We start from the raw sequence: 26,045 nt of genomic DNA, 5'->3' as shown, positions 1-26,045 counted from the left end.
TTCTCAAAGAACTGTGGTTCTTTTTTTTTTTTTTTAAGATTTTATTTATTTATTTCAGACAGAGAGAGCACGAGCTGGGCAGGGGAGGGGCAGAGAGAGAAGCAGGCTCCTGGCTGAGCAGGGAACCCAATGTGGGGCTTGATCCCAGGACCCCGGGATTACGACCTGAGCCGAAGGCAGACACTTAACCAACCGAAGCACTCAGGCGCCCCAAGGATTGTGGCTCTGGGTCTTTTCCGCTCTGCCAGCTCCCTCAAGGACTGGCACAACGGTTTGCCTTTGTTTTGTCTGGCAAGGAGTGAACCCTGGGCTGAGGCCACTTCCTGGGTACCTTTGGCCAAAGCATTTAAAGGCGCACATACTGGCCACAGCATCCTGGGGCAAGAGACAACAGTCCGGACAAGCAATAGACAAGTGAGAAGGGTGGGAAACACACGACTGAGAAGAGAGATATGTGGAAGAATAAAGGCTTTTTAAAAGGTCTTATGTATACAGAGGAATCAAGAAGGCCATGTGCGGGCGCCTGGGTGGCTCAGTTGGTTAAGCGACTGCCTTCGGCTCAGGTCATGATCCTGGAGTCCCGGGATCGAGTCCCGCATCGGGCTCCCTGCTCAGCAGGGAGTCTGCTTCTCCCTCTGACTCTCTTTCTTCTCGTGCTCTCTGTCTCTCATTCTCTCTCTCTCAAATAAACAAATAAAATCTTAAAAAAAAAAAAAGAAGTCCATGTGCTAGACGCATGCTCAGAAACAGCTGAGAATACCACAAGCTTTCATGTCTGGATGGCTCTCAGGCTCTGTGTAAGCAGGAAAAAGATAAGGCAGAGCTATCAAAAGTCTGGCTAAGCATTAAAGGAGTGCGTAATACAGAGACAATCTCCCAGCACTGGGACAGTATTATGTCTTCTTCTTTTTCTTTTTCAATCTTACCTTTTGAGGTATAGTTGACATAAAATATGGTATTAGTTTCAGGTATACAACACAGTGATTCAACATTATATATATATTATGAAATGCTTACCACGATAAGTGTAGTTACCATCTGTCACCATACAATGTTAGTATAATATCATTGCCTGTATCCCCCGTGCTGTACTTTTCATCACCCTGAATTACTTGTTTTGTAACTGGAAGTTTGTACGTTTTAATCCCCTTCGCCTATTCTGTCCATCCCATCTCATCTTCCTCCCTTCCTTCCTTCTGGCAACCACCAGTCTGCTCTGTTTCTACTTTTGTGTGTGTGTTGTTTGTTTTGTTTTTTTTAAGATTCCACATATAAGTGAAATCAGACAGTATTTGTCTTTCTATGTCTGACTTATTTAATTTAGCATAATATTCTCTAGGTCCATCCACGTTATTGCAAATGGCAAGATTTCATTCTTTTTATGGCTGGGTCATATTCCAGTGTGTGTGTGTGTGTGTGTGTGTGTGTGTGTGTGTGTGTGTGTGTGTGACATCTTCTTTATCCATTTATCTATTGACGGGCACTTGGGTAACTTCCTTATCTTAGCTATTATAAATAATGCTACAATAAACATGGGAGTGCAGGTATCATATATCTTACAATAAATATAGGGGTGGGGTGTCTGGGTGGCTCAGTCAGTTAAGCATCTGCCTTCAGCTCAGGTCATGATCCCAGGGTTGTGGGATGGAGCCCTACGTCGGGCTCCCTGCTTAGCGGGGAGTCTACTTCTCCCTCTCCCTCTGCTTGTGTGCTCCTGCGTGCTCTCTCTCTCTCTCTCTCAAATAAGTAACATATAAAATCTTTCAAAAATAAAATACAAAACACAAAAACATAGGGATGCATACATCTTTCGAATTAGTGTTTTTGTTTTCTTCAGCTAAATATCCAGTAGTGGAATTACTGGATTGTACGGCAGTTCTATTTTTAATTTTTAGAGGAACCTCCACACCGTTTCCCACAGTGGCTGCATCAGTTTACACTCCCACCAACATGTTCAAGGATTCCCTTTTCTCCACATCTTATTTCTTATCTTTTTGATACTAGCCATTCCGACTGATGTGAGGTGATATTGTGGTTTTGATTTGCATTTCCCTGATGATTACTAATGTTTCATGTGTCTATTGGCCATCCATATGTCTTCTTTGGAAATGTGTCTAATTAGGGCCTCTGCTCATTTATTAATTTGGTTTTTTAGTGTTGAATTATATGAGTTATTTTTATATTTTGGATATTAACCCATTATCAAATATATCATTTGCAAGTATCTTTCTCCCATTCAGTAAGTTGCTTTTTTGTTTTGTTGACCTTTATTTGTTTTCGAATCCAGGAATTGATGGTAAGTATTTCAAAACACTAGCTGACCACTAAGCTAATTGAACATAGACTTCAGTGGCTATACATGACAAAGAGTGCAGATGTTATGGAAACCAGTATGGAGGTTCCTCAAAGAATTAAAAATAGAAATACCATACAACCAGTAATTCCACTACTGGGTATCTACCCAATGAAAATGAAACACTAGGGGCGCCTGGGTGGCTCAGTCTTTAAGTGTCTGCCTTCAGCTCAGGTCATGATCCCAGGGTCCTGGGATTGAGCCCCGCATCGGGTTCCCTGCTCCACGGGAAGCCTGCTTCTCCCTCTCCCACTCCCCCTGCTTGTGTTCCCTCTCTCGCTGTGTCTCTCTCTGTCAGATAAATAAATAAAATCTTTAAAAAAAAGAAAATGAAACACTAATTTGCAAAGATATATATATTCCTGTTTACTGCAGCATTATTTATAATATCCAAGATATAGAAGTAATTTCAGTGTCCATCGATAGCTAAATGGGTAAGGAAGATGTGGTATACACATACACACACACAGGAATATTACTCAACCATAAAAAAAGAATGAAATCTTTCCATTTGCAACAACATGGATGGACCTAGAGGGTATTACGTTAAGTGAAATACATCAGACAAAGACAAATGCCATGTGGTTTTACTTATATGTGGAATCAAAAAAACAAAGCAAACAAACCAGAAACAGACTCATAAATACAGAGAACAAATTGTTGGTGACCAGAGGGGAGAGGGGTTGGGGGCATGGGCAAAACAGATGAATGGGGATTAAGAGCTACAAATTTCCAGTTATAAAATAAATGAGTCAGGGCACTTGGCTGGCTCAGTTGGTAGAGCATATGACTCTTGAACTCAAGGTCATGGGTTCAAGCCCTACACTGGGGATCGAGTTTACTTAAAAATAAATAAATAAAATGAAATGAGTCATGGAGATGAAAAGTACAGCATAGGGTATATAGTCAATCATATTGTAGTAACTTTGTGTGGTAAACAGGTGATAATTACACTTATTGTGGTGAGCATTTCATAATGTATGTAATTGTCAAATCACTATGTTGTATGCCTGAAACTCATAACATATCCTATGTCAACTATGCTGAAAATTTATTCTTTTATTTTATTTTTATTTATTTTTCATCTTTTTATACTGAAGTTTTAAAAAAATGAATGCAGATATTACAAAAATAGCTTAGAAAGTCACTTAATAGGCAAACCTGGATTATATGGTATTTCTGTTCTGTTCAACCAAACAGGAACAACAAGCCTCGGAGAGGGGAGAAAATGTGATTTCCAAAGTTGTCCCATTCTAATATTCAGAATGTCTGGTTTTCAACAAAAAAATACAAGGAAAAAGAATTCTAAAAATCATATGGAATTATAAGGGAATCTAGCCAAAACAATCTTTATTTTTTATTTTTTTAAAGATTTTATTTATTATTTATTTGACAGAGAGAGAGAACACAAGCAGGGGGAGCAGTAGGCAGAGAAAGGGAGAAGCAGGCTCCCCACAGAGCAAGGAGCCGGATGCGGGACTTGATCTCAAGATCCTGGGATCATGACCTGAGCGGAAGGCACTCAACCGACTGAGCCACCCAGGCATCCCTTAATAGCCAAAACAATCTTTAAAAAGAAGAAAATAAAAGTTGTAGAAGCCAGATTTCTAAATTTCAAAACTTACCACAAAGCTACAGTAATCAAAACAGTATTGTACTGGCATAAGGACAGACATACAGATCAATGGACTAGAAGTGAGAAACTAGGGGCACCTGGATGGCTCAGTCGTTAAGTGTCTGCCTTCGGCTTGGGTCATGATCCCACGGTCCTGGGATCCAGCCCTGCATTGGGCTTCCTGCTCAGTGGGAAGCCTGCTTCTCCCTTTCCCACTCCCCCTGTTTGTGTTCCCTCTCTTGCTGTGTCTCTCTCTGTCAAATAAATAAATAAAATCTTAAAAAAAAAAAAAGAAGGAAGAAACCAGAAATCAACCCATACATCTATGGTCAAGTGATTTTGGATAAGGGTGCCAAGCCCATTCAGTTGGGAAATAATTGTCTCTTAAGGAAATGATGGACAACTAGATACCTATATGCAAAAGAATCAAGTTGGAAACATACCTCACATCATATACAAAAATTAACTCAGAATGGAAAAAATGATTAAATATAAGAATTAAGATTATAAAACTCTCATTTATATATAGTTACATAAAACTCATATATATACAGAGAGAGAGAGATAGAAAGAGTTATAAAACTATAAAATTCCTTCTCTTCAGGAAAAAACAAGGGAAAACTCATGATCTTGGATTTGGCAATGGATTCCTCATTACGACACCAAAGCATAAGCAACAAAAGAAAAATTACATAAATCGGATTTCATCAAAATCAAAGACTTTTTGTGCATCAAAGGACACTATTAAGAAACTGAAAAGACAATCTACACAATGAGATAAAATATTTACAAATCATGTATCTGGTAAGACCTTTAGTTTCCAGAATACTTAAAGAACGCTTACAACTCAGGAATGAATAGATAAACCACCAAATTAAAAACAGGCAAACGATTAGATGTTTTTTCCCAAGAATATGTACAAATGGCCAACAAAGCATGAAAAGATACTCAGTATCATTAGTCATTAGGGAAATGCAAATCAAAACCTCAACAAGATAATACCTCACACCCATTAGGATGGCTATAATAAAAAAATGGAGGGGCTGGCTCAATTGGGGGAGCATGCAACTCTTGATCTTGGGGATGTGAGTTTGAGGTCCACGTCGGGATTAGAGATCACTTAAAAAAATGGAATATAATAAGTTTGGTAAGGATGTGAAGAGACTGGACCACTCACACATTACTAATGGGAATGTAAAATGATGCAGTTGCTATATTTGGCAGTTCTTCAAAAAATTAAACAGAGAATTACCCTATGACCCAGGAATTCCACTTCTACGTATATACCTGAAAGAATTAAAAATGGGTGTTCGGGGCGCCTGGGTGGCTCAGTCGGTTAAGCGTCTGCTTTTGGCTCAGGTCATGATCCCAGGGTCCTGGGATTGAGCCCCACATCGGACTCCCTGCTCAGCAGGGAGTCTGCTTCTCCCTCTCCCACTCCCCCTGCTTGTGTTCCCTCTCTGTCTCTCTCTGTCAAATAAATAAATAAAATCTTTTTAAAAAATGGGTATTCAAACAAATAATTATACATAAATGTAGATAGAAGCACTATTCACAACAGCCAAAGTAGAAATAACCCAAATTTCCATCAACTGAGAAATGGATAAACAAAATGTGGCATATTCATATAAAGGGATATTATTCAACTCAAAAAAGGAATGAAGTATTAATGATTGTTCCAAAGTGGATGAACCCGGAAAACATGATGCTAAGTGAAAGAAGCCAGACACTAAAGGCCACCTATTGTATGATTCCATAAATATTAAATATCCAGAAGAGGCAAATCCATACAGACAGAAAGCACATGAGTGGTTGCCAAGGGAGGGATGGGGAGTGATTGCTGAATGAATAAGGGGGTTTCATTTTGGGGTGATGAATATGCTTTGAAAGTAGATGGTAGTGATGGTGGAGAACATTGTGAATGTATTTAATGCCACTGAATTGTATACTTTAAAATTGGTAATTTTATTTGAATTTTACCACAATTAAAAAAAATGATATAAGGGAGAAAGAATCATTATGGAAAGACGGTGATAAAGGGCACAAGTGGAGTAAGATGTGGGACAACCCATCAGTTTGAATGTCTTAAGCCTCTTTTATGTACAGTGTTCCCCCAATCCAATCCCACTCTCATTAAATCTACATTGTTGTTTGTTTGGGTACATAAGGATGAAATTGGCAATTTTAGAATAAATATTGAGATGAAAAGCCTTAAGGTATAAAGGAGTTAAATCTAAAATTTGGTAATTAATCCTTTTATGATTTTCCTTCTTCCTAAAATTTGTTTCAAATTTTGAATTGTGGAAGGCTTCTTGATATTTTTTTCCCTGTGGAAAAATAAGATCTAATATCCAGATTTCAGGATCAGGTAGAGTCTAAAATCATATGCTACATTTGGCCTTAAGCTTTTTATGTTGAAATTAATGCAGATAATGCAAGTAAGACTTTAAGCACTAAAAACATGACCTGCATCAAGTCACCATTCCCTCTGAGGTCTCCTGGTAGTTAAATCTCTTAGGATAGTGATGACACAATCAAAGCCAGAGGGCCCATGAATCCAGATATTACAATTAAGAACAGCCAGTTTCTCTGCACAGAATATATAATTATCGAATCACTATACTGTGCACCTGAAACTAATATAACATTGTATATCCACTATATTTTGAGAATAATAATTTTTAAAAAATTAAATTAAATTTAAAATACCCAGTTTAACTCTGGTATCTGACACTATTAAAATACACAAAGAAAAAGAATACATTAATTTCCATCAAGGAACATACCAAGAAGTGGTTTCAAAAACTGCTATTTAGGCTGCAGATCTAGACAGTAGCCTACTGAGTCTGAAACCCTCCAGTTTGAGAAGGTGGCTAATCTTTGGCAGGAATGCACAGATTATGTAGTAACCTTCCCAAGGCAGGCTGGAGAGGTGGTTCTTGAAGCTCTGAAAAATGAAACCGGATGTTATGGTTAAAAGTTTTCCATTGATTTGCTAACTGAAACTGACCAAAAAGTAGAAAAATAGAGATGCTTATCTGTTTCTTACCAAATTCCCTATTTAATTTCATAGCCACTGGATTATATTCAGGTTCTAAATAGTCCTTGAGAGTGTTTGGCTTATCAAACTCAAAAAGGAAATTGTTCTGGTTTAATAACTTAAAAATATTAATTTATTGCTTGTCCTTGTCCCTTGGCACGTGAACAGATTATTAAGTTTCATTATTCTCTCATGTGAGCCTTGTATTTGATGACATAAAAAATGAATCCGTATTTTTTCAAGGTAGGGGGTTATTTTATTGTTGTGTATATTTAATATATTAAATATATATGATACAGAGATTTGCCTATTGTGATTACTGGTTTGTACTATTAGTCAAGTGTAGTGAAAACATTTCAAGCTGTTTTTTAAAAAATTGCTATTTACAAGCAAACGTCCCGGAATCAGACGCGAAGATGGTGCCCGGACAGCTCCTGGAGAACACACCTTGAGAGGGAGATGCGGGATGGGGTCGAGGGCCCACAGCTAAGGGCTGAGGCCACCCAGGTCTCTGCGGGGAGGAAGGAGGTGAGTCACAGCGGCGGCGACGCAGAAAGCCGGCAGCTTCGCCGGGCTGGGGGAGCTTCGAAGAAACGCTATGCTTCCCCCATCCCGAGGCGGCACCCCGGAACCACTGCTAGCACACGAGGGGGCCACCCGATCTCGGATCCGGGAGATCGCCGACGCCTGGGCTCACAGAACCCGCTGCGGCGCCACAACCCAAACCTGGGGGACCGGGGGAGACATTTTGGGTGCACCGGCAAAACTCGTCCCCAGGGCTGGGGTCGTCCTGGCAACACGAAGGGCGGTGTGTGCCAGTGTAAATAACCCGATCGGGCAACAGGTACACAGCCTCGGTTCCGCAGGAGCCCCTCTCTCTCCGCGAGTCCCGGTGGACAAAAACCCCTGTCCTTTCTCAGCCGCCGACTTGGAACGACTGCACGCAAGGACCGCGGGCCACCGCCACGGTCTCGCCGAAGGGCGCCGGGCAGCTGGGAGCCGGCGACCGAGCGATGCTGGGCCCTCGGCCTCTGGGGCGTGGGGGAAAGGGAGGACCGAGAGCCCAGCGCCGGCCTTGAAGGGGGTCCCCTCTCGTGGCACCTTGGCGGAGGCAGGACGCAGGACGCAGGACCCTCCGGCCGGAATGCCGTCGCCGCGTCTCCTCCACCCAAAGGGCCGGCACCGGACACAACTTGCGGAGCACCAGCCGCTGCACGGCCGGCTGCCGCTTCTCCGGGAGCCCCGTGAGTAGCCCCTCAGAAGTGTCCCCTCCAGTCCCCGGGTGGGCCTCAGCGCCTCCCCGCGGCTGCGGCTCAGCCCCGCCTGGAAGCACAGCGTTCTCTCCCTGGAGGCGGACGCCACCCCGTCTTGCACGGCGGCGCGGGACCGCTGGGGCACGGGCTGGGGGCAGGGGGGAGTGCGGGGGAAGATGGGGTGCTGGAGGGCACGGTGGGTCTTTGGAAGCCGGCCGCGGGCACTTGGGGAACTTCAGACAGGGCCGTGGCCTCCTGATGGCGGCTCAGGGACGCGGCTGCCTGAAAGCAGCAGGCCTCCTTGCCTTTCTGCAGGAACGGCGCCGTCCATCACATGCACTGACTCCATACCACGCGCAAAACAAACACGCCGAGCGTGAATTGATAACTTTATTGAAAAGACAGCAAGTGCCCAAAAATGAGGGTCCGTGAATTTGCACTTCTCCTGCATACATTTAGCGGGCATTTAGTGAACTGCTCTTGGCGGCGAGCTACACAGAATGGGGCTGGGCTCAAAAGCACCGTGGGAAAAAACCGTCACGGAGGCCATTCTGTGGGAAAAGGGCTTACCAGCGAACCACGGACGGTAGGAACCCGGGAGCGCCCACAGGAGGGCAGCCGAAGGGAGGGAAAGGTGGAGGCAGCCAGGGCAGAGGAGGCAAGAAGGCAACAGGAAAGAGCGGCATGGGCCGCGGAGGTGGTCCCAGCAGCAGTGGCTGGGGGAGAACGCACAGGCAATCCGGCCGCTCCTGATTGAGGACGGCACGGTAGGGTCCACCCAAGTTAAAGATGATGGGGGGGACCATGGCCACGGGGGGCACGTTTCTGAACCTCAGTGCCCTCTGATGTCTCCTCCACTTGGCCCTCCTGTTCTTAAACCAAACCTTCAATCAGAGAGAAAAAGAGATCGTTTTAGTACGTTGAGCACTGGATGTCATACAGGAGAAAACAAGCAGGCTACTTACTCTCTATGCCCTTAAGGTTTGAAACGGCATCAGGGGAGCTATGTCCTTCTTGCTAAAATCGCTTAGGGAAGTCAGGGCCACGGGTCCCCCTGCAGCTCACCCCGAGAGGGCACCCACGCTGCGCCAGGCTGTGCCAGGCTCTGGCTCGGCTCTCTGCTTTGCCTCTGTCCTCCCACCTTGCCTATTACTTTTCCCCGTTCTCAGCAGCGGGTGTAGGTGAGGAACGGCGCTCTGTCCCTGCCGTGACTGTCACACCTGGGATGTCTGTGTCCTCACAGCTGACCAGCAGCTGTCCAGCTGCCACTGGCCCCTAGTCACTAGGCAGGTGTCACCCTGCTTATGGGGGAAGCTCAGCATCGTCCAAGAGTCCTGCTGAGGGGAACAAACCCCATTTTGAAAAGCCCGTCTTGAACAAAGAGTAAGTACGTCATCCATAGGAACGTGCCGGATCTTTCAACAACAGCAGCGTTCCTTTCAGGATGACTGAGGGGTCGCTCATCTTCTGAAACCGCTTCAGAGTGAAAAAGATGCTATTGTGAGCGAGGCTTGGGCATGGAGGGCCCAGGAGCCTGTGGCTGGTCCTGCTGGGACAGGAGGAAGCTGAAGCGCTGGACACTACCTGAATGTTACAGACATCGGGGACAATGCGTGTTTACACGAACTAGGACCAGATTTGCTAAGTTCGTAAAATCTCGTCCAGCCAACAGATCGGGGGCAAAGAGGCTCACCGCCGTCACTGTGGTGGATTCTGCAGCCTCCAGCCTGCACCACCCTCCAGGCTTTCCTGGGCTTAGCCCCCGGTCAGCTCCCTCCTCTCTGGCTACGGTTCCAGCACCCTGGACAGGACCCCTGCTGCCCAGCGGGGCAGGGCCGCCCCCCCTCCCCAGGCCCCTCTACTCAACCAGGAGAGCCCCATCCCATCCCTTATCCTCTTTTCTGTTGTTCACTGAACTACAGTTGACATACAATACTGTATTCGCCTCAGGTGTACGACATAGTGATTCGACAGTTCTCTACAAAATGCTCGCCGCGGTAAGGGCAGTCACCATACAAAAGGATTACGATATCACTGACTATATTCCTTACGCTGTCCTTTTCATCTCCGCACCGGATTTATTTTTCAACTGAAGTTGGTACCTCCTAATCCCCTTCACTTATTTTTCCCATGCCCCCACCCCCTCCCCTCTGGCAACCTCCATCCTGTCCTCTGTAAATGAGTCTGTATCGGCTCCGTTTGTTGATTAGTTTTGTTTTTAAGAGTCCACATATAAGTGCAATCATACAGTATTCTTAAGGCAAGAAGGTGAAACTGACATTGTAGGAAGACAGTCAACCACCATGTGGGTGAGGAGTCACAAAATGGCTCCTCCCTAGTATCTGCCAACTCTGAACCCTACAAATAAAACCTGTCCTTTGGACTCCACTGTCCTCTCCGCATCCCAGTTAATGGAATTTCTTTGTATTTAATATCTGTAGACATTCCCGGTTTGCAAATGTCACTTGACACAAAGGGGGCCTCTACTCTCCCTGTGGCCTCATTTTCCCTCTGCCGTCCTAGTATTTGGTCTTTCTGCTGCATGAATATGCTGTCTAAAAACACCAGCGCCGTGGACCTCATCTTGGGGGGATCCAAGTTTACCAGAGGCCAAATCTACACAAATGCCAAGTAGCCTAGCTGAGGTACACACTGATCCTCCTTCCGTATTTCTAATACTGGATTCATATAACAGCTCTTACTGCACTTGGGGGCACATCCATTAAACTCTTCCTCACACAAACACTTTATGATCTCAGTTATATGGGGAATCTAAAAAAACCCAACAAACTCAAGGAAAAAGAGATCAGATTTGTGACCACTTTTAGAGGGCTTGGGTGGAGGAACTGCCTGAAGGTGGTCAAAAGGTAAAAACTTCCAGTTCTAAGATAAATAAGTACCAGGACTCTAATGTAGCATAAGGACTATACTTAACACTACCTTATGGTATCTATGCCAGTTAAGAGATTCAATTTTAAGACTTCTATTCACAAAGAACAAACTGTTTATTTTTCTTTTTGTCTTTTTCCTTTCTTCTCTGTCTCTCTAGGACATGATGGATGGTAACTAGACTTGCTGTGGTAAACACCTCACAATAGATGTAAGTCAGATCATTATGTTGTATACCTTAAATTGATACAGGACTCTATGCAACTTATGTCTTCATAAAACTGGGAAAAACTTCTTTGAAAATTGAAAGTGCCGGGGCGCCTGGGTGGCTCAGTGGGTTAAGCGTCTGCCTTCGGCTCAGGTCATGATCCCAGGGTCCTGGGATCGAGCCCCGCATCGGGCTCCCTGCTCGGCAGGGAGTCTGCTTCTCCCTCTCCCTCTCCCTCTCCCTCTCTGTCTCTTATGAATAAATAAATAAAATCCTTAAAAAAAAAAAAAAGAAAAGAAAAAGTCTTTCCAATTAGCACACGTCAGAATCCAGCCTGGACTAAGAGCCAGTGCCCACTAGTGACAAATTCCACACAATCTCTTCCTAAAAGGACCACAAGAGGAAGATCAAAATCTCAGGTGTCAGACATTCCTCACAGGAATATTCACTAATGCGTTTGGTCGGTTCAGAGATTGGAATGTGAGTCATATCCCCAAGGCATCTTTCTGGCCTTAGGCTTCCACCTGTGCTGGGGTGGCGGCCACCTGGTTGGATCGGCCTCCACCTGGTTGGGTCGGCCTCCACCTTTGTTAGCTTGGTGGAACCTTGTTTGAAATTGTTGCTTTCGTTTCTTTTCTCTTGTAGACAGATTTCAAAGGTGGCACCTACCCCCCTCCCATCTCCACCGTAATGCACGGGTCTACTGTTTAACAAGGTTATCAGGCCGACTATGAAGGAGTTCCAGAAAATGAAGATGTAGGCCTGGCACTCTCCACACCTGTTTACCAAGTACTTAAAAGCCACAGCTCTAAAAGTAAATTAATGAAATTTAACATCTTTTAAATAAAATAAAATATTTTTTTTAAATTAAAAAGTAAAATTGCCTTCGTCTGAATCCTAGAGCAAGAAATCGTATATATTAGGGCGCCTGAGTGGCTCGGTTGGTTAAGCGTCTGCCTTGACTCCAGTCAAGATCCTAGAGTCCCAGGATCCAGCCCCATGTCAGGCTCCCTGCTCAGTGGGGAGTCTGCTTCTCCCTCTGCCGCTCCCCGACTGTGTTTGCTCTCTCGCGCGCTCACTCTCTCTCTCAAATAAATAAAATCTTAAAAAAAGAAAGAAATCATATATATTGGAAAAAAAAAAAAAAAACCCAGCAAGAGGCCTAGGCACCTGCACTACAAGCAGTAAGAGTAAAAATAAATTTCTGAACTTTTAAAATAAATTAAAAGTAATTCTATAATGACAAAATACAATTGTTTCCGTCTGAATCCTAGAGTGAAAAAAATCATATGTTACGAGGAAATACCAAGAGCAGGAGGCCCAGGCTGTTGTACTTGAAGGTCTACCCTCCCTGTAAGTCTCAGCTTCACTGGACATAAGGTAGTTGCTTATCTGCTGTGTCATGTGTGTGAAATCTTCCCTCAAGCCTATGCCAAAATATTTGTAAATTCACTCCTTAGGCAAAGAGCTTATGCTCGTTTTCAGTAAATCAGTGTAATTCAACTCCTTGGTGAGTTGAGCGATTTGAACGATTTCCACTTCAGACTCCATCCAAATGTGACCCGACAGTGAAGTGGTGCCTGCATGATAACCCTTTCAGGAGCTGAGCTGTCTGTTGAGTATGTGTGCTTGCGGGTATTCCTTTCTTTACGTTTATATAAAATATTTATGTTTCTGTATATATTGTTCTAAGATGGGTTATATATAAATGTACCATATATAATATAAACTTGTGTATATACAAGTCACGTATGAGTGCTTATACAGGAATACATAGGAATTACATAATTATACCCTTATAGTATAATACTTAAATAATACATGATGATTCTATTGTAGAGAAACATTACTACCATATAATGATATTGCTATATCAATAGATTAACGTGCTACTCAATAACTAATATCAATTCATAATAAATAAATATTAATCCATAACTGATACAGCAAAGAACAATCTATTGGCTATAGTATATGGTAATTGTATATTACATAGGACTATATTAATAACATCGTAGATAATAACTGATTAATTATATGTGCATTATAGAAATATATTTTATATTAGCAATAACAATGATGTCACATCGATATATATGGTATTTATCTGTTATGGAAGATGCTTAAAAAAGAATATACTTTTGATATACTGTGTATTTATTATGTATACATTTAACATATCAAATATATATATTCTATACTAGATGAATATGTAAGCATATATTCTATGAATTAAATGTGATTTATATGTTATATAATTTATATTCATATTTACTACATGGCATGTACTTCTTTTTTTTTAAGATTTTATCTATTTATTTGAGAGAGAGAGAATGAGAGATAGAGAGCATGAGAGGGAAGAGGGTCAGAGGGAGGAGCAGACTCCCCGCTGAGCAGGGAGCCCGAAGCGGGGCTCGATCCGAGCCCCCGGGACTCCAGGATCATGACCTGAGCCGAAGGCAGTCGCTTAACCAACTGAGCCACCCAGGCGCCCCACTACATTCCATGTACTTCTAGATCACATATTGATTTATATAATAAATACACATATATGTTAGTATATACTCCATATAAAAATAGTACGTATACTATACATATGATCCATAATTATGATGTTATATGTAAATACATGTATCCGTTAGTATACAGGTATATATTACATATAAAAATAATACGTATACTATATATATGATCTATAGCTATGATTATATTTCTATTTGTGCTATATTTAAAAATCCGTATAAATATGTGTATTCTATGTCTAATTCAGTGACATCTAAAAGTATATATAGGTACAGTTTATACAGACGTGTGTGTATATTTTATAGAAGGGATACGATACAATACTAGTTTTTTCATTCCTTTAGGAAATCATGTTCCCTCTGGAAATGGGCAATTTCCCAAACCTGGGCTTTATTTATCCCGTTGTCCCCCCACCAAGACCCAAAAGTTCAACACTTATTTCTCAAAGCTAGCAAAGGCCACAAAAACCCAGGACGGTGAGAAGGTCAAGGACAAAGATGTCCAAGTCCTGAAGCCGGTTTTAGAACGGCTCCCAGCCAAATGGTTTCTTTCGGGTTTACTGACCTGCACTCTGGCTTCAGGCACATCGATTAATCTTGCAAGCTCCTGGCTGAGGGGAGAAAAATCAATATTTGGAGTTGGGGGTGAATTAAAATACAGCATTTTTCCTTCCTCTTTTTAACATTTTTTTCAGGGAGATGTCAGTGACATTTTAGGAACCAGTCTGTACACTTAGGGAAAGTCACACCATTTCAGGTTTGACAGTGAGATGCAGTGGACCAAGACCTGAAGGAAAGCCAAGTCTCTTGGGTAAAGGAGGCACAGTCCCCGAGAACACACGACATTCTAATTCAGTTTCCTTTAGTGTTACCAACTTCAAAATGAAGAAATATCTCTGAGGATCTAGCCCTACCGACTTTCGATCATTGCTCTTAACCCCATTTTATGGATTAAATTAGAGCCCTCCAATAAGGTGCTGTCCATCCATCTCTCTCACCCTCTCTCTCTGACTCTCCCCCCAGCTCTCTCTCTCTCTCTCTCCCTCTCCTTCTCTCTCTCTCTCTCTCCCTCTCCTTCTCTCTCTCTCTCTCTCTCCCTCAGTGATGACCAAGTTAGAGTACATTCCCATAGGTGCTAAGGGATGGCACGAACTGCTGTTCATTCTTTGGTTGTGCTTGTTTTAAAGTTTCGGTATCACTGACTTCCTCCTCCCCTACCTCCGCCCACAGCCGCAGACGCCTCGCCCCCAACACTGTCCTGTACCATCTAGCTCGAGCTTTCCTTCTGCAGGGCAGCTTTCCCTCAAGCAAGATTTAATTGTACTCTGTTTTCAGATTTTATTTTTAAATAATCTCTACAACCGGCGTGGGGCTCGAACTTAAGACCCCAAAATCAAGAGTCACAGGCTCTACCGACTGAGTCAGCCAGGCGCCCCTTTTCTTTTCTTTTCTTCCTCTTCTTTTTTTTTTTTTTTTAACTTTTCATTGTTTCAAGACCTCTAGCAAAATCGAAGGGAATGCAGAATATTCACTAATCCAGATAGTTTTCAAGTGCACTACTTAAAAATGTAAAAATGGGTGCAGGGGCCCCACGGCGGTGTAGCGATTACTGAAAATGAATCATTTTAAAAAACCGAGTGCAGAAATAATTCACGACGAGTAGACTTACCACGATTTTAAACAAAGGTAGGATCCTAAACCACTTGCTCCCGCGTCTCAGACCTGTCGCCCTCGTCCCCGCCCACCCTGCTGCCAGTAGGACATTTTTCTGTGAAGGGCGGCGGACGCTTTCCCGGCTGGACGCGATCAAACCCGCCCGAGCGAGCGTCCGCCTTCGCCGCCCCACCCGCAGAGCGAGCGCTCAGCTCCCGCAGAAGCGCCAGTGCCCGGCGGGCCCGGCAGCCTCGACGCCGCTGGGTGTTCGTCCGCCGCGAGGACAGAGACGCTGCGAACCCGTCCGGCCCGCCGCTCGCGAGGCCGGGAGCCCGCGCCCAGCGCCGCAGCCCGTCCAGCCCGCCGCCCGCCGCCCGCGAGGCCGGGAGCGCGCGCCCGGCGCCGCAGCCCGTCCAGCCCGCCGCCCGCCGCCCGCGAGGCCGGGAGCGCGCGCCCGGCGCCGCAGCCCGTCCAGCCCGCCGCCCGCCGCCCGCGAGGCCGGGAGCGCGCGCCCGGCGCCGCAGCCCGTCCAGCCCGCCGACCGCCGCCCGCGAGGCCGGCAGCCCGCGCCCGGCGCCGCAGCCCGTCCAGCCCGCCGACCGCAGCCCGCGAGGCCGGGAGCGCGCGCCCGGCGCCGCAGCCCGTCCAGCCCGCCGACCGCCGCCCGCGAGGCCGGGAGCCCGCGCCCAGCGCCGCAGCCCGCTTACCGCATGAACGCGTTGGGATACTGGGTGCGCTGGAACAAGTTCTCCAGCTCGCGCAGCTGAAACAGGCTGAACATGACGCGCAGGGTCGTCGGCTGCCCCTGTGCCGGCGCCGGACCCGTGACGGGGGCCTGGAGCGGCGACCCCCCCGGCCCCGGCTGCCCTGGCCCAGGCGGTGGAGATTCTGCGGCGCCGTCGCCGTCGCCGTCGCCGTCCGCTTCCTCCTCGACTTCAGCGGCCGCAGGGTCCTGCTCCGGTGCGACCTCGGCCCCCGCTTCCGCCGCCGCTCCGTCTCCGGTGTCTTCGGTGTCTTCGGTGTCTTCGGTAAGCGACATCGCCGCAGGCCGGGTTTCTGCAGAGGAGGAGATCCAGACAGAAAGATCAGGGCATCGATGCCCAGGCTGTGGGAAGGAGGGCGCGAGGGACAGCATCTGCGGGGTGTCGGGACCGCCCCCCTCGCCCAGGGAACGTTGGTTTCTGGGGCTTGCTGCAGGCGCCTGTCCCAACGGGCACCGACCCTGCGGCTCTTCGCGGTCCTCGTCGACTTCCAGGCTGAGGAAGCCGGGGTCATCGTCCTGGCCTGGGCCGGGAGGCTCCACATCCCTGGTGCCGTCTTCTGCAGACTCCCCGTCGGATCCTTCTGGATCCATGGGTGACGACGCCGAGAGCGGTGGCCTGCGGACGGGCTCCGGCAAAGCGGTCCTGGCGTTGTCGGGTTCCCGAGTGTCTGGGTAGGCGCCCCCTCTCTATATACCGCCCGCTGCTGGGGGTTGGGCTCGCGGACGTGCGCATGCGGTCCGGGCTTGGGCACCAACCAGGCGGGTGCACTTGCAAGGGGAGCTCGGGTAGGGCGCTCTTTGCCGAGGGCGTCGGAGCCGGCAATGCCTAGCTAGAGGGGATGAGTCTTCAAGTCGGAGCTGGGCTCGCACGCCCCGAACGGGTGGCCTGTCTCCCCCACAGGAAGGCGCTGTGCTGCATGGCGCAAGCCCGTGTGGGTAGGGTGAGACACAGACCTCACCCTAGCTCTGGAGGCCCTGCCCAAGTGTTGGGAGAATGTCTCTTGGGCCAGCCCTGCGAATCCCGCCGCCGGGGCTAGAGGGGAATAGTAATGCAAGGAAAGTGATGGGCTCGAGGTGGCACCGTCTGAGGTTTTTCCGGGAGGCGGCTCAAGTCAGAGCCCGCCAGACCCCTGGGTCCCCGGGAACAGGAGCTTGGGCTGCGGTCTTCTGAGCGCGCCTCTTGCTCAGATGCGCTCTGCAAATAAAACCACGCTTGCCCCCTTGAGAGTGTCCTGTGCCTCCGGGATTTTATTGATTTTTTTTTTAAGATTTTCTGTATTTATTTAACTGACAGAGAGAGAGAGAGAGAACACAAGTGGGAGAGGGAGGTGCAGGCTTCCCGCCGAGCGGGGAGCCCGATGCGGGGCTCGATCCCAGGACCCTGGGGTCATGACCTGAGCTGAAGGCAGACGCTTAACCGGCTGAGCCACCCAGGCGCCCCCTGGGCCTCCGGGATTTTAGTAATGAAGCCACATCTCAGTACAGGGCTACGAACCTGCACAGGGCGTTCGAGCGTTCCAGGTCGGCTTCCACTGGACAGAGCTCCTGCTCGTTTGGGTTTTTTCAGTTTCTCTTTTTCAAAGTTTTGTTCGTCTCATTGCAACCATGGATCTTGAAACACCTTTGGGCACAGCGTCTATGCCTCTGCCTCGAGATTCTCTATACAAGCATGCATGTCCCTTAGGGTGGGACCCTTTGGATCTGGGTCATCACCCACTTTCCTGCCGCTCTTTCTCCACCCCCCCCACCCTCCTCCCCTCGGTTTTCCTGGAAATGGCTTCCTGAGCCCTTGCTGAGGAATAAATAAATTTCATTTCTTTGTTGTTTTCTTTTTCGTTTCCTTTCTTATTTTTGTTTCTTGCAGGCGGGGATACATTCTTATTGGTTGGAGAGTGGAGTTTAAGCAGGTGTTTGGTTTCTCCAGGTGAATACAATAAAAGGACAAGGGCCAAGAGATTTGGGGTATAGCACGGAATCGATGATACAGAGTGGCTATATAGTTTGTCCCAGTTCAATAAATGTAAGGTGGCGTGCATTCTTTTGTATGTAAATTTTACGTCCAAAGAAGAAAACCCTAAGCAAATACTGAACTCAACCTGATGGTACGCATGCTTCTTTCTTGTCAAATAAAAGAGAGCGGGCCGGATTGAGGGCTCTGCGGGTTTCCCTTCCAGAACTGTTTTACAGATGCTCCGACACTTGGTAATATCCTAAATATTGAAAATAGCTTCTAAGAACGGGTCCTGTGCTGGACAGTGTACCTGACTTAGCCCATGTTTACCGTGCTCATCCGCCCCGTTTGAAATCCGAAGCTACAGCATTTCTGTGGGCTCCTAAATGCAGCATGGGCCCTAGGCACCTCACCGACTGCGCCTGAGGGACAGAGGTGCCCCAGCCTCGTGCTCCCAGAGGACGGGTAAGACACTAAGAAAGGTCTGTGGACCAATTCGTTTTCACAGAGGTGGTAAGGGATGACAATGGGACTACCTCCTCCTGACTTGAACCAAATGTTTCCTCCTCTGGTTGGCCCTTGGTGAGGGCGGCCGGCCCCCGCCCCACCGCCGTTGGCCAGATAGCCCAGGCACAGTTTTGACTTGGGGTTAATTATTGCGTGAGAGCCCTACAAGGGTTCTCGTCATCTGCGTGTTAGACCACCTACAGTCTCTGCGTGTTCTTTCCTGTCTCCGATCTCCGCGGAGCAGTCCTGCCTGCTCCGCCTCGGTCACTCACGTGACCCTTGACAGGTCTCGCCCTCCCTGGGCACCAGTCGTGCCAGCATCCACTGAACATGTTTCCTTCCCTACCTTCACACCTTGCACGCCTTAGCGACCGAACGGAGCCTCGTCCCCGGCAAAAGTAGCCCCGAATCATGGTTCCATGTGCACGGAACATGAGTCAGGGGTCCCAGCCCCACATTGGGTGGCACATGGTTCCATGTGCCACATTCACGGGAGGGGGCTCTGGAGCCGGAGGGCTGCCATCTGCAGCCGGCTTGCTCACCCCTTGCGAGCTGGCTGGCCTGCTGAGTTGCTTCTTCTCACTTTACCCTGGTCTCCTCATCTGTAAGAGGGGGATGGCAGTAGCCACTACCTCACCAGGGTGCTGCCGGAGTAACTGAGGTGAGAAAAATACACTATTCCCGCGGGCCCTACCGTGCGGTCTCACATCTCCGCTTTCAGTCCGTTTTGTGTTTCTTTAGTCGCAGGGGCCCACGAGGGGAGAGAGGCGGTGGTCACTCACTCACGGCTGGCCTGCGGACAGAAGGTTGTCTTGAGACTCTGAGCTCTCTAGCCCTACCTGTCCTTCGGGTCTTTTTCTCCCTCTTTTTTGGCTTTTTGTTTTCTTGTTTGTTTGTTTGCTTAAGTAATCTCTAGACCCAATGTGGGGCTGGGACCCCTGACTCCAAGATCAAGAGTCACACGCTCCACCATCTGAGCCAGCCAGGCGCTCCGCTACATGCCTCTTTGTACCGACACAGGCCTCAGTCAGTCAGTAAAGCTTTGTCGGCTGCTGTGTTGCCAGGGCCCTCTGCCAGGCGGTGCGGGGCAGGTGTCCGGTCCAGACTCAGCCACCCGCGTGCCCTGCTTCTTCCAGTGTGGGGAGAGAGCTCAGCCCACGTGAGAGCGAGAAGCTGGAAATGATGGAGTCCCAGCACCACGAACTGGCTCTGTGGCCCAGGTAAACCGGCTGATCTCTGCGCCTCCCAGGCCAGCTCTGCAGAACGGGGATCGTGATGCCCCCTGCTCTCCCGAGCTGTGGCTTCTACTCGAAGTGATGCAAGTAAGGCCCGGGGCGGGGACTCGGACAAGTGGAGCCCATGCTGGAGTTAAGGGGTCAGGACTGAGTGGGGTCAGGCTGGACATGGGCCCTCACCGTGATCGAAGGTGCCGGACAGGGTGCCTCGCCCCCGCTCCTGAGCAGATGGGAGAGCCTGTGGAGTGAACGGATATGCTTGCTCGTGCTTGGGGCCCTCCCGGGAGTGCTCACTGTGCACCAGGGCCTGGCTCATCCACCTTACCGCTGTCCCTTGTGCGGGACGGGGTGCTGTGGGCCCCCCCCCGGGGGGGGTGGGGGCATCACTGTTTTTTGCTTTTTCCTTAACCAAGGCCATGGAGGCTTGGAGAGGTTCGGTGACTTTGACCAGGCGACACAGCTTGCTGGAGGGGGCCAGGATCCAAAGCTCTGAAGAGACTGTTCCTAGCAGCCCCTGGTCGAAGCAGATTTGGCTTCTGGGGAGTTGTGGGGTTTCCCTTCCTCCTCAGACGGAGTCAGAGGTGGGTACGGGCTAAGCAGGCTGTGCGTGGAACTTCAGTTAAAGGGGGTAGTGTGAGCAACCCCGGGAGGGAGGGAAGAAGTCTAAGGCTTGTCTCAGGGAACCCAGACACAGCCAGGGGGCCAGGCAGCCCCCTTTCCACCTGGCTCCTGGATCAGGTCCTCAAGGAGAGCCTGGGCCTTGGTGTGCGTGTGCGTGTGCATGTTGGGGGGCTGGCAGGGCCCTTCTGGCACCATGTGTGTGCGCGTGCGTGTTGGGCAGCTGGCCGGGCTCTCCTCAGCACGATGTGTGTGTGTGTGTTGGGGGGGATGGTCAGGCACTCCTCAGCACTGTGTGTGTGTGTGTGTGTTGGGGGGGATGGTCAGGCACTCCTCAGCACTGTGTGTGTGTGTGTGTGTGTTTGGGGGGAATGGTCAGGCACTCCTCAGCACTGTGTGTGTGTGTGTATGTGTGTTGCGGGGATGGTTAGGCACTTCTCGGCACTGTGTGTGTGTGTGTGCATGCGCGTGTGAGCGTGTTGCGGGGCTGGCTGGGCCCTCCTCAGCACTGTGTGTGTGTGTGTGTGTGTGCGCACGTGTTGGGGGGGTGGCCAGGCCCTCCTCGGCACCGTGTGTGTGTGTGTGTGTGTGTGTGTGTGTGTGTTGGGGGGGATGGCCGGGCCCTCCTCGGCACTGAGATTGTGTGTTGGGGGCAATGGTCGGGCCCTCCTCCCCACTTTGTGTGTGTGTGTGTGTGTGTGTGTGTGTGTGTGTGTGTGCGCGCGCATGCGTGTGTGTGCATGTGTGTTAGGGGCCTGGCCGGGCCCTCCTGGCACTGTGTGTGTAAGCACGTGTGTTGGGGGGTGGCTGGGCCCTCCTCAGCACTGTGTGTGTGTGTGTTGGGGGGAATGGTCAGGCACTCCTCGGCACTGTGTGTGTGTGTGTGTGTGTGTGTGTGCGCGCGCATGTTGGGGGGCTGGCCGGACCCTCCCGGCACCGTGTGTGCTCGCGGGTGTGTTGGGGGGCTGGCCGGACCCTCCTGGCACCGTGTATGTGCGCGTGCGTGTTGGGGGGCCTGCCCTGGCCCTCGCAGCACCATGTGTGCGCGTGCGTTTTGGGGCTGGCCGGGCCCTCCGGCACCGTCTGTGTGCGCGTGCGTGTTGGGGGGGCTGGCCGGGCCCTCTGGCACCATGTGTGTGCGTGTGCGTGTTGGGGCTGGCCGGGCCCTCCCGGCACCGTGTGTGTGCGCGTGCGTGTTGGGGGGCCTGGTCGGGCCCTCTGGCACCATGCGTGTGCGCGTGCGTGTTGGGGGGGCTGGCTGGGCCCTCTGGCACCGTGTGTGCGCGCGTGCGTGTTGGGGGGCTGGCCGGGCCCTCCCGGCACCGTGTGTGTGCGCGTGCGTGTTGGGGGGCCTGGCCGGGCCCTCCTGGCACTGCCAGTTTAGCTTCTCTGTCTTTAGTGCCGCTGGTTAGCAGCGAAGCGGAGGGCCCGTTTTCCTCCTCGCGGTCACCCAGGGTGACGGTGCTGCCTTCCCCCGGGGCACACCAGTCCTCCAGCTCCGCGGATCCTCTCTGATTTGTCTCCCGCAGGCGCCGAAGCTTCTACCTTCTTTCCAGGCAGTGTCCTTACCGGGTGTCCTGCCGGGAGGGAAGCAGCCGGGTGGGGGCCGAGCCCAGCGCGTGTGGTGGTTTGAAGCCCCTGCTCGGGAGGATGGCCGCCGCCTTCCTGGGAGGGACAAGAATGTCAGCTTCCCTGGCTTTAGTCACTTCAAGGGACACCAGCCAGCTCAGCCCAAGGGTTGGGGGTCTCCGTACCCCTCTGGGTCGAGGCTTGAGCGATGTCTTCAGTAACCGATCCGAGTGTGCCGGCAGCAGAGGCAGGCTTGCTGTTTACGGAGGTGATTGTTCCCCGTGTGCTTAGCCCTCTGGCCGCAACCCGCCTGCTCTGCCTTGGGAGCTCCTTTACCTGCCGCAGGGGCCCCGCAGGGTAAAGGTCGTCCTGGGGACGCGGAGGAAAAATACCTTTCCCTTTAGCCTTCTAGGTTTGGCTGTACCGGGGAGCAATATTTGCCCCTCTCCATGTGTCTCCTTGGTATGTGAATCAGTTTTGGTAATTATTTTTTTTAACTTTTTTTTTTTTTTTTGAGAGAGAGTGCACAACTGGGGGTGGGGCAGAGGGCAGAGGAAGAAGCAGACGCCCCGCTGAGCAGGGGGCCTAAGGATCCCAGGACCCTGAGATCATGACCCCAGCTGAAGGCAGCCGCTTAACCCGACTTAGCCACCCAGGCGCCCCTTAGTAATTATTTTTAAGAAATAGGAGACTCAAATTTTTTTGGGTTTCCCCTCTAATTGCCTAAAAGAATTTTTTTAAAGATTTTATTTTTAAGTAATCCCTAGACCCAAGGTGGGGCTCGAACTCACAACCCCGAGATCTAGAGTTGCACACTCTACTGACTGAGCCAGCCAAGTGTCCCTAACTGCCTAAGAGAATTTAGATTGAGCAACTTCTCAGGAAAGAGCTATCAGCATAGATAAGGACAGTATCATGTAAACTCGGTGTGGTTGCCCCTCTGGCAACCTCCAGTGTGTGTTTCTGCTTCTGTTTCTGTAGTTTGTGCTCTACTGCCCACCAGGCCTGGAGGATGTTGGCTGACCATGCTAGGGACTAATGCTGAGTGCAGGGATGCTCGTCCTCAGTATCTGGAAGGGACTGAAAATGTGGACGCTCAAAACCTATGCCAGCAACCCAGATCCCAAACCACAGCCAATGGCTCCTGGTGTCAAAGATTCCAAATACAACTGAGCAACTGTCAAATCGTATCTTTATGTAAAGGGAGAAAGGCGCTGGTGTTTGGTGAGCAAGAGTGAACGCCAGGACTCTGTGCCTTAAGTGGCGGGTGGCTTAGTGCTGAGACAGAGTGAGAAAGCTTGATTTAAGAGCCCTTTGAAGAAGAGCTCTGTGTAGGAAGGTGGTGGTAAGTGCTGAAGCATTCAACCTGGGTGAGCCCTGTCCCCACTTGGAAGGTCCGGGCCTGGCGCAGGGCATGGCTCCCTAGAGGCTGGACTTCTGTGGGATGAACTCGGCACATTCTCTCTTGCAGGTCACCCCGCTGCTCTGGGCTCGTGTTCCTTCATCTGTAATATGAAGAGAATGGACTGGATGCCTGCAAAAGTCCCTTACAGAACAGAGACGACAGTGATTTCTTCCTTTAACCTGGGTGACCCCCAGAAGACAAAGAGGTACTTTTTTTTTGGAAAAGGAGCATGAGATGATGAGGCTGGTTCTCTGTTGTTGCTGACCTTTTCCTACAGGGCCTGTGAACACTTGTCTCACTTGCCCAACGCAAGTGAACTTGTGTGAGAGTCCCGCAAAGGAAAATGAGCACCAGTTTGCCGAGAGGAAGTGGCTGAGGCAAGGATTGGCTCTCACTGGGACACCTTGCTGCCTTGGCTTAATGGGAGTGAGCAGAAGTCTCAAATGAATCCCCAAGTAAAAGTAACGGCACGCAGCATTCCTAGGACCAGGGGTCTGTTACCATAGCAACTGACTCCGGAGGTGTCCACTCAAGGTTTTGAGAACCCCAGGCCCCATCCTGGGCTACAGCAAGTCGTATGAGACCAAGTTCGCCTTACCTACCAGGAAAGGCAGTGAAGGACTCTATTTTCGCTCCATTATTCCACGTCCAGGATTCCAACCTTCCCTAGAGATGTCACATCGGCACCAAACGACTGCATGTTATGCATACAGGTGCGCAGAGCGAGCCCAATGATAAGCACAGCACCCCATGGTCAGAACTCTGGCAAATGTATTTCTGTTCTTGTGAAGACAACTCAGAACAAACTCCATTCTTCTGTTTTGTATACATTTATAGTAATTATTATCTTTATTTAAAAAGTCACTTCTCACATCTGTTTGGAGGGACCACTTTTTTTTTTTAAATTAAGAGTCACATGCTCTACCAACGGAGTCAGCCCAGTGCACCTGAAGGACCACACTCTTGTACTGTTTTTTGTTTTTTGTTTTTTGTTTTTTTTAAGTAATCTCTATGCCCAACATGGGGCTCGAACTCAGGACCCTGAGATGAAGAGTTGCATGCTCTCCCGAGTCAGTCAGGCACCCCCACACTCTTGTATTGAGATAAAGAATTGCTTCTGGTCCCTTCCTTTGCCCCTGGCCCTTTGTTTCTAAGTACTTTTAGCCAAAATTTTTGTCTGGAATTTTGATTGTTAGGTACTTCCAAGTTAAATCTCCAAGGTTCTGATCATATTTGTTTGAATCAAGATCCAGGTTACATCAATCTAATCTTAATCAAAAAAAGTTTTTCCCCCAAACAGTTCACGCCTTCTTCCTACTTAATTTTACCATCAACCTTACCATTTTGAAAGTTAGCTGGCATGTGTTGTTTATTGTGGAAAACTGTAGAAAGCAAGACTACCTCGAGAACTATCACATTACCATAAAATGCTGAATCTGCTGCACTCCTTAAAGATTGTACTTAACAACTTTATAGCCAAAACCATCTATAGGGGCGCCTGGCTGGCTCAGTCAGTAGGGCATGCAACTCTTGATCTTGGGGTTGTTTAAGTTCAAACCCCATGGTGGGTATAGGGATTACTTAAAAAAAATTTTTTTTTAAATCTACAAAACAACCCATCTCAGGTCAGTGAAGTTGTTGGCCGCTACTTTCTTTTTCCTTTTTTTTTTTTTTTACGATTTTATTTTGGGGGCGCCTGGGTGGCTCAGTCATTAAGCGTCTGCCTTCGGCTCAGGTCATGATCCCAGGGTGCTGGGTTGGAGCCCCACATCGGGCTCCCTGCTCAGCGGGAAGCCTGCTTCTCCCTCTCCCACTCCCCCTGCTTGTGTTCCCTCTCTCACTGTGTATCTCTCTATCAAATAAATAAAATCTTTTAAAAAAATTAAAAAAAAAAAACAACTAACATCTACAAGATGACCCATCTCAGGTCAATGATGTTGTTGGTTGCTAGTTTCTTTTTCCTTTTTTTTTTAAGATTTTATTTTGGGGGCACCTGGGTGGCTCAGCCGGTTAAACGTCTGCCTCCGGCTCAGGTAATGATCTCAGGATCCTGGGATTGAGCCCCAGAGCCTGCTTCTCCCTCTCCCTCTGCCTGCAGCTCCCCCTGCTTGTGCGCTCTCTCTGTCAAATAAATAAATAAAATCTTTAAAAAATATATTTTATTTTTAAGTAATCTCTACACCGAACGTGGGGCTCAAACTTACAACCCCGAGATCAAGAGTCACATGCTCCACCAACTGAGCCAGCCAGGTGCCCCATTGATAGCCAGTTTCTAAAGATTTTTTTTTAATAAATCAAAGTTATTCCCTTATATTAGAATAAGTAATTCCTGATCCATGCATTTGGGATATTTGAAATGTACATTAAGAGAAATTCTGTTGGAGCACCTGGGTGTCTCAGTCGGTTAAGCATCTGCCTTTGGCTCTGGTGGTGATCCTCGGGTCCTGGGATTGAGCCCCATCTG

General features: G+C 48.7%; 1 protein-coding gene across 1 annotated transcript; it reads right to left on the bottom strand.

Annotated features, from left to right (window-relative positions):
* Positions 1-8,727: 8,727 nt before the first annotated feature.
* Positions 8,728-16,887, bottom strand: LOC148162990 (uncharacterized). The gene is made up of 3 exons (XM_088028532.1): positions 16,241-16,887; positions 14,446-14,491; positions 8,728-9,145 (listed from the first exon to the last, which is right to left on the bottom strand). Exons 1-3 carry the CDS (start codon positions 16,885-16,887, stop codon positions 8,828-8,830), a joined length of 1,011 nt encoding a protein of 336 aa, XP_087884658.1. The 3' UTR covers positions 8,728-8,827.
* Between the last annotated feature and the right edge of the window lie 9,158 nt (positions 16,888-26,045).

This window comes from Eumetopias jubatus, unplaced genomic scaffold (assembly GCF_037043125.1).
Source record: "Eumetopias jubatus isolate StellerSeaLion01/CBP00866 unplaced genomic scaffold, mEumJub1_p1.0 scaffold_11, whole genome shotgun sequence".
In the NCBI taxonomy this organism is placed as follows: domain Eukaryota; kingdom Metazoa; phylum Chordata; class Mammalia; order Carnivora; family Otariidae; genus Eumetopias; species Eumetopias jubatus.
The sequence above is the reverse complement of the archived record's forward strand: the minus strand, read 5'-3'. Positions and strand labels throughout refer to the sequence as shown.

Bases quoted from the DNA above. Each gene is read 5' to 3' on its own strand.
- LOC148162990 (XM_088028532.1), bottom strand. From the start codon at position 16,887: ATGGATCCAGAAGGATCCGACGGGGAGTCTGCAGAAGACGGCACCAGG. The intron at 14,492-16,240 runs GTAAGCGGGCTG...TTCTCCCCTCAG, and splicing joins TATCCCAACGCGTTCATGCG to CCAGGAGCTTGCAAGATTAA. The intron at 9,146-14,445 runs GTCAGTAAACCC...CTCTGATTGAAG, and splicing joins TGCCTGAAGCCAGAGTGCAG to GTTTGGTTTAAGAACAGGAG.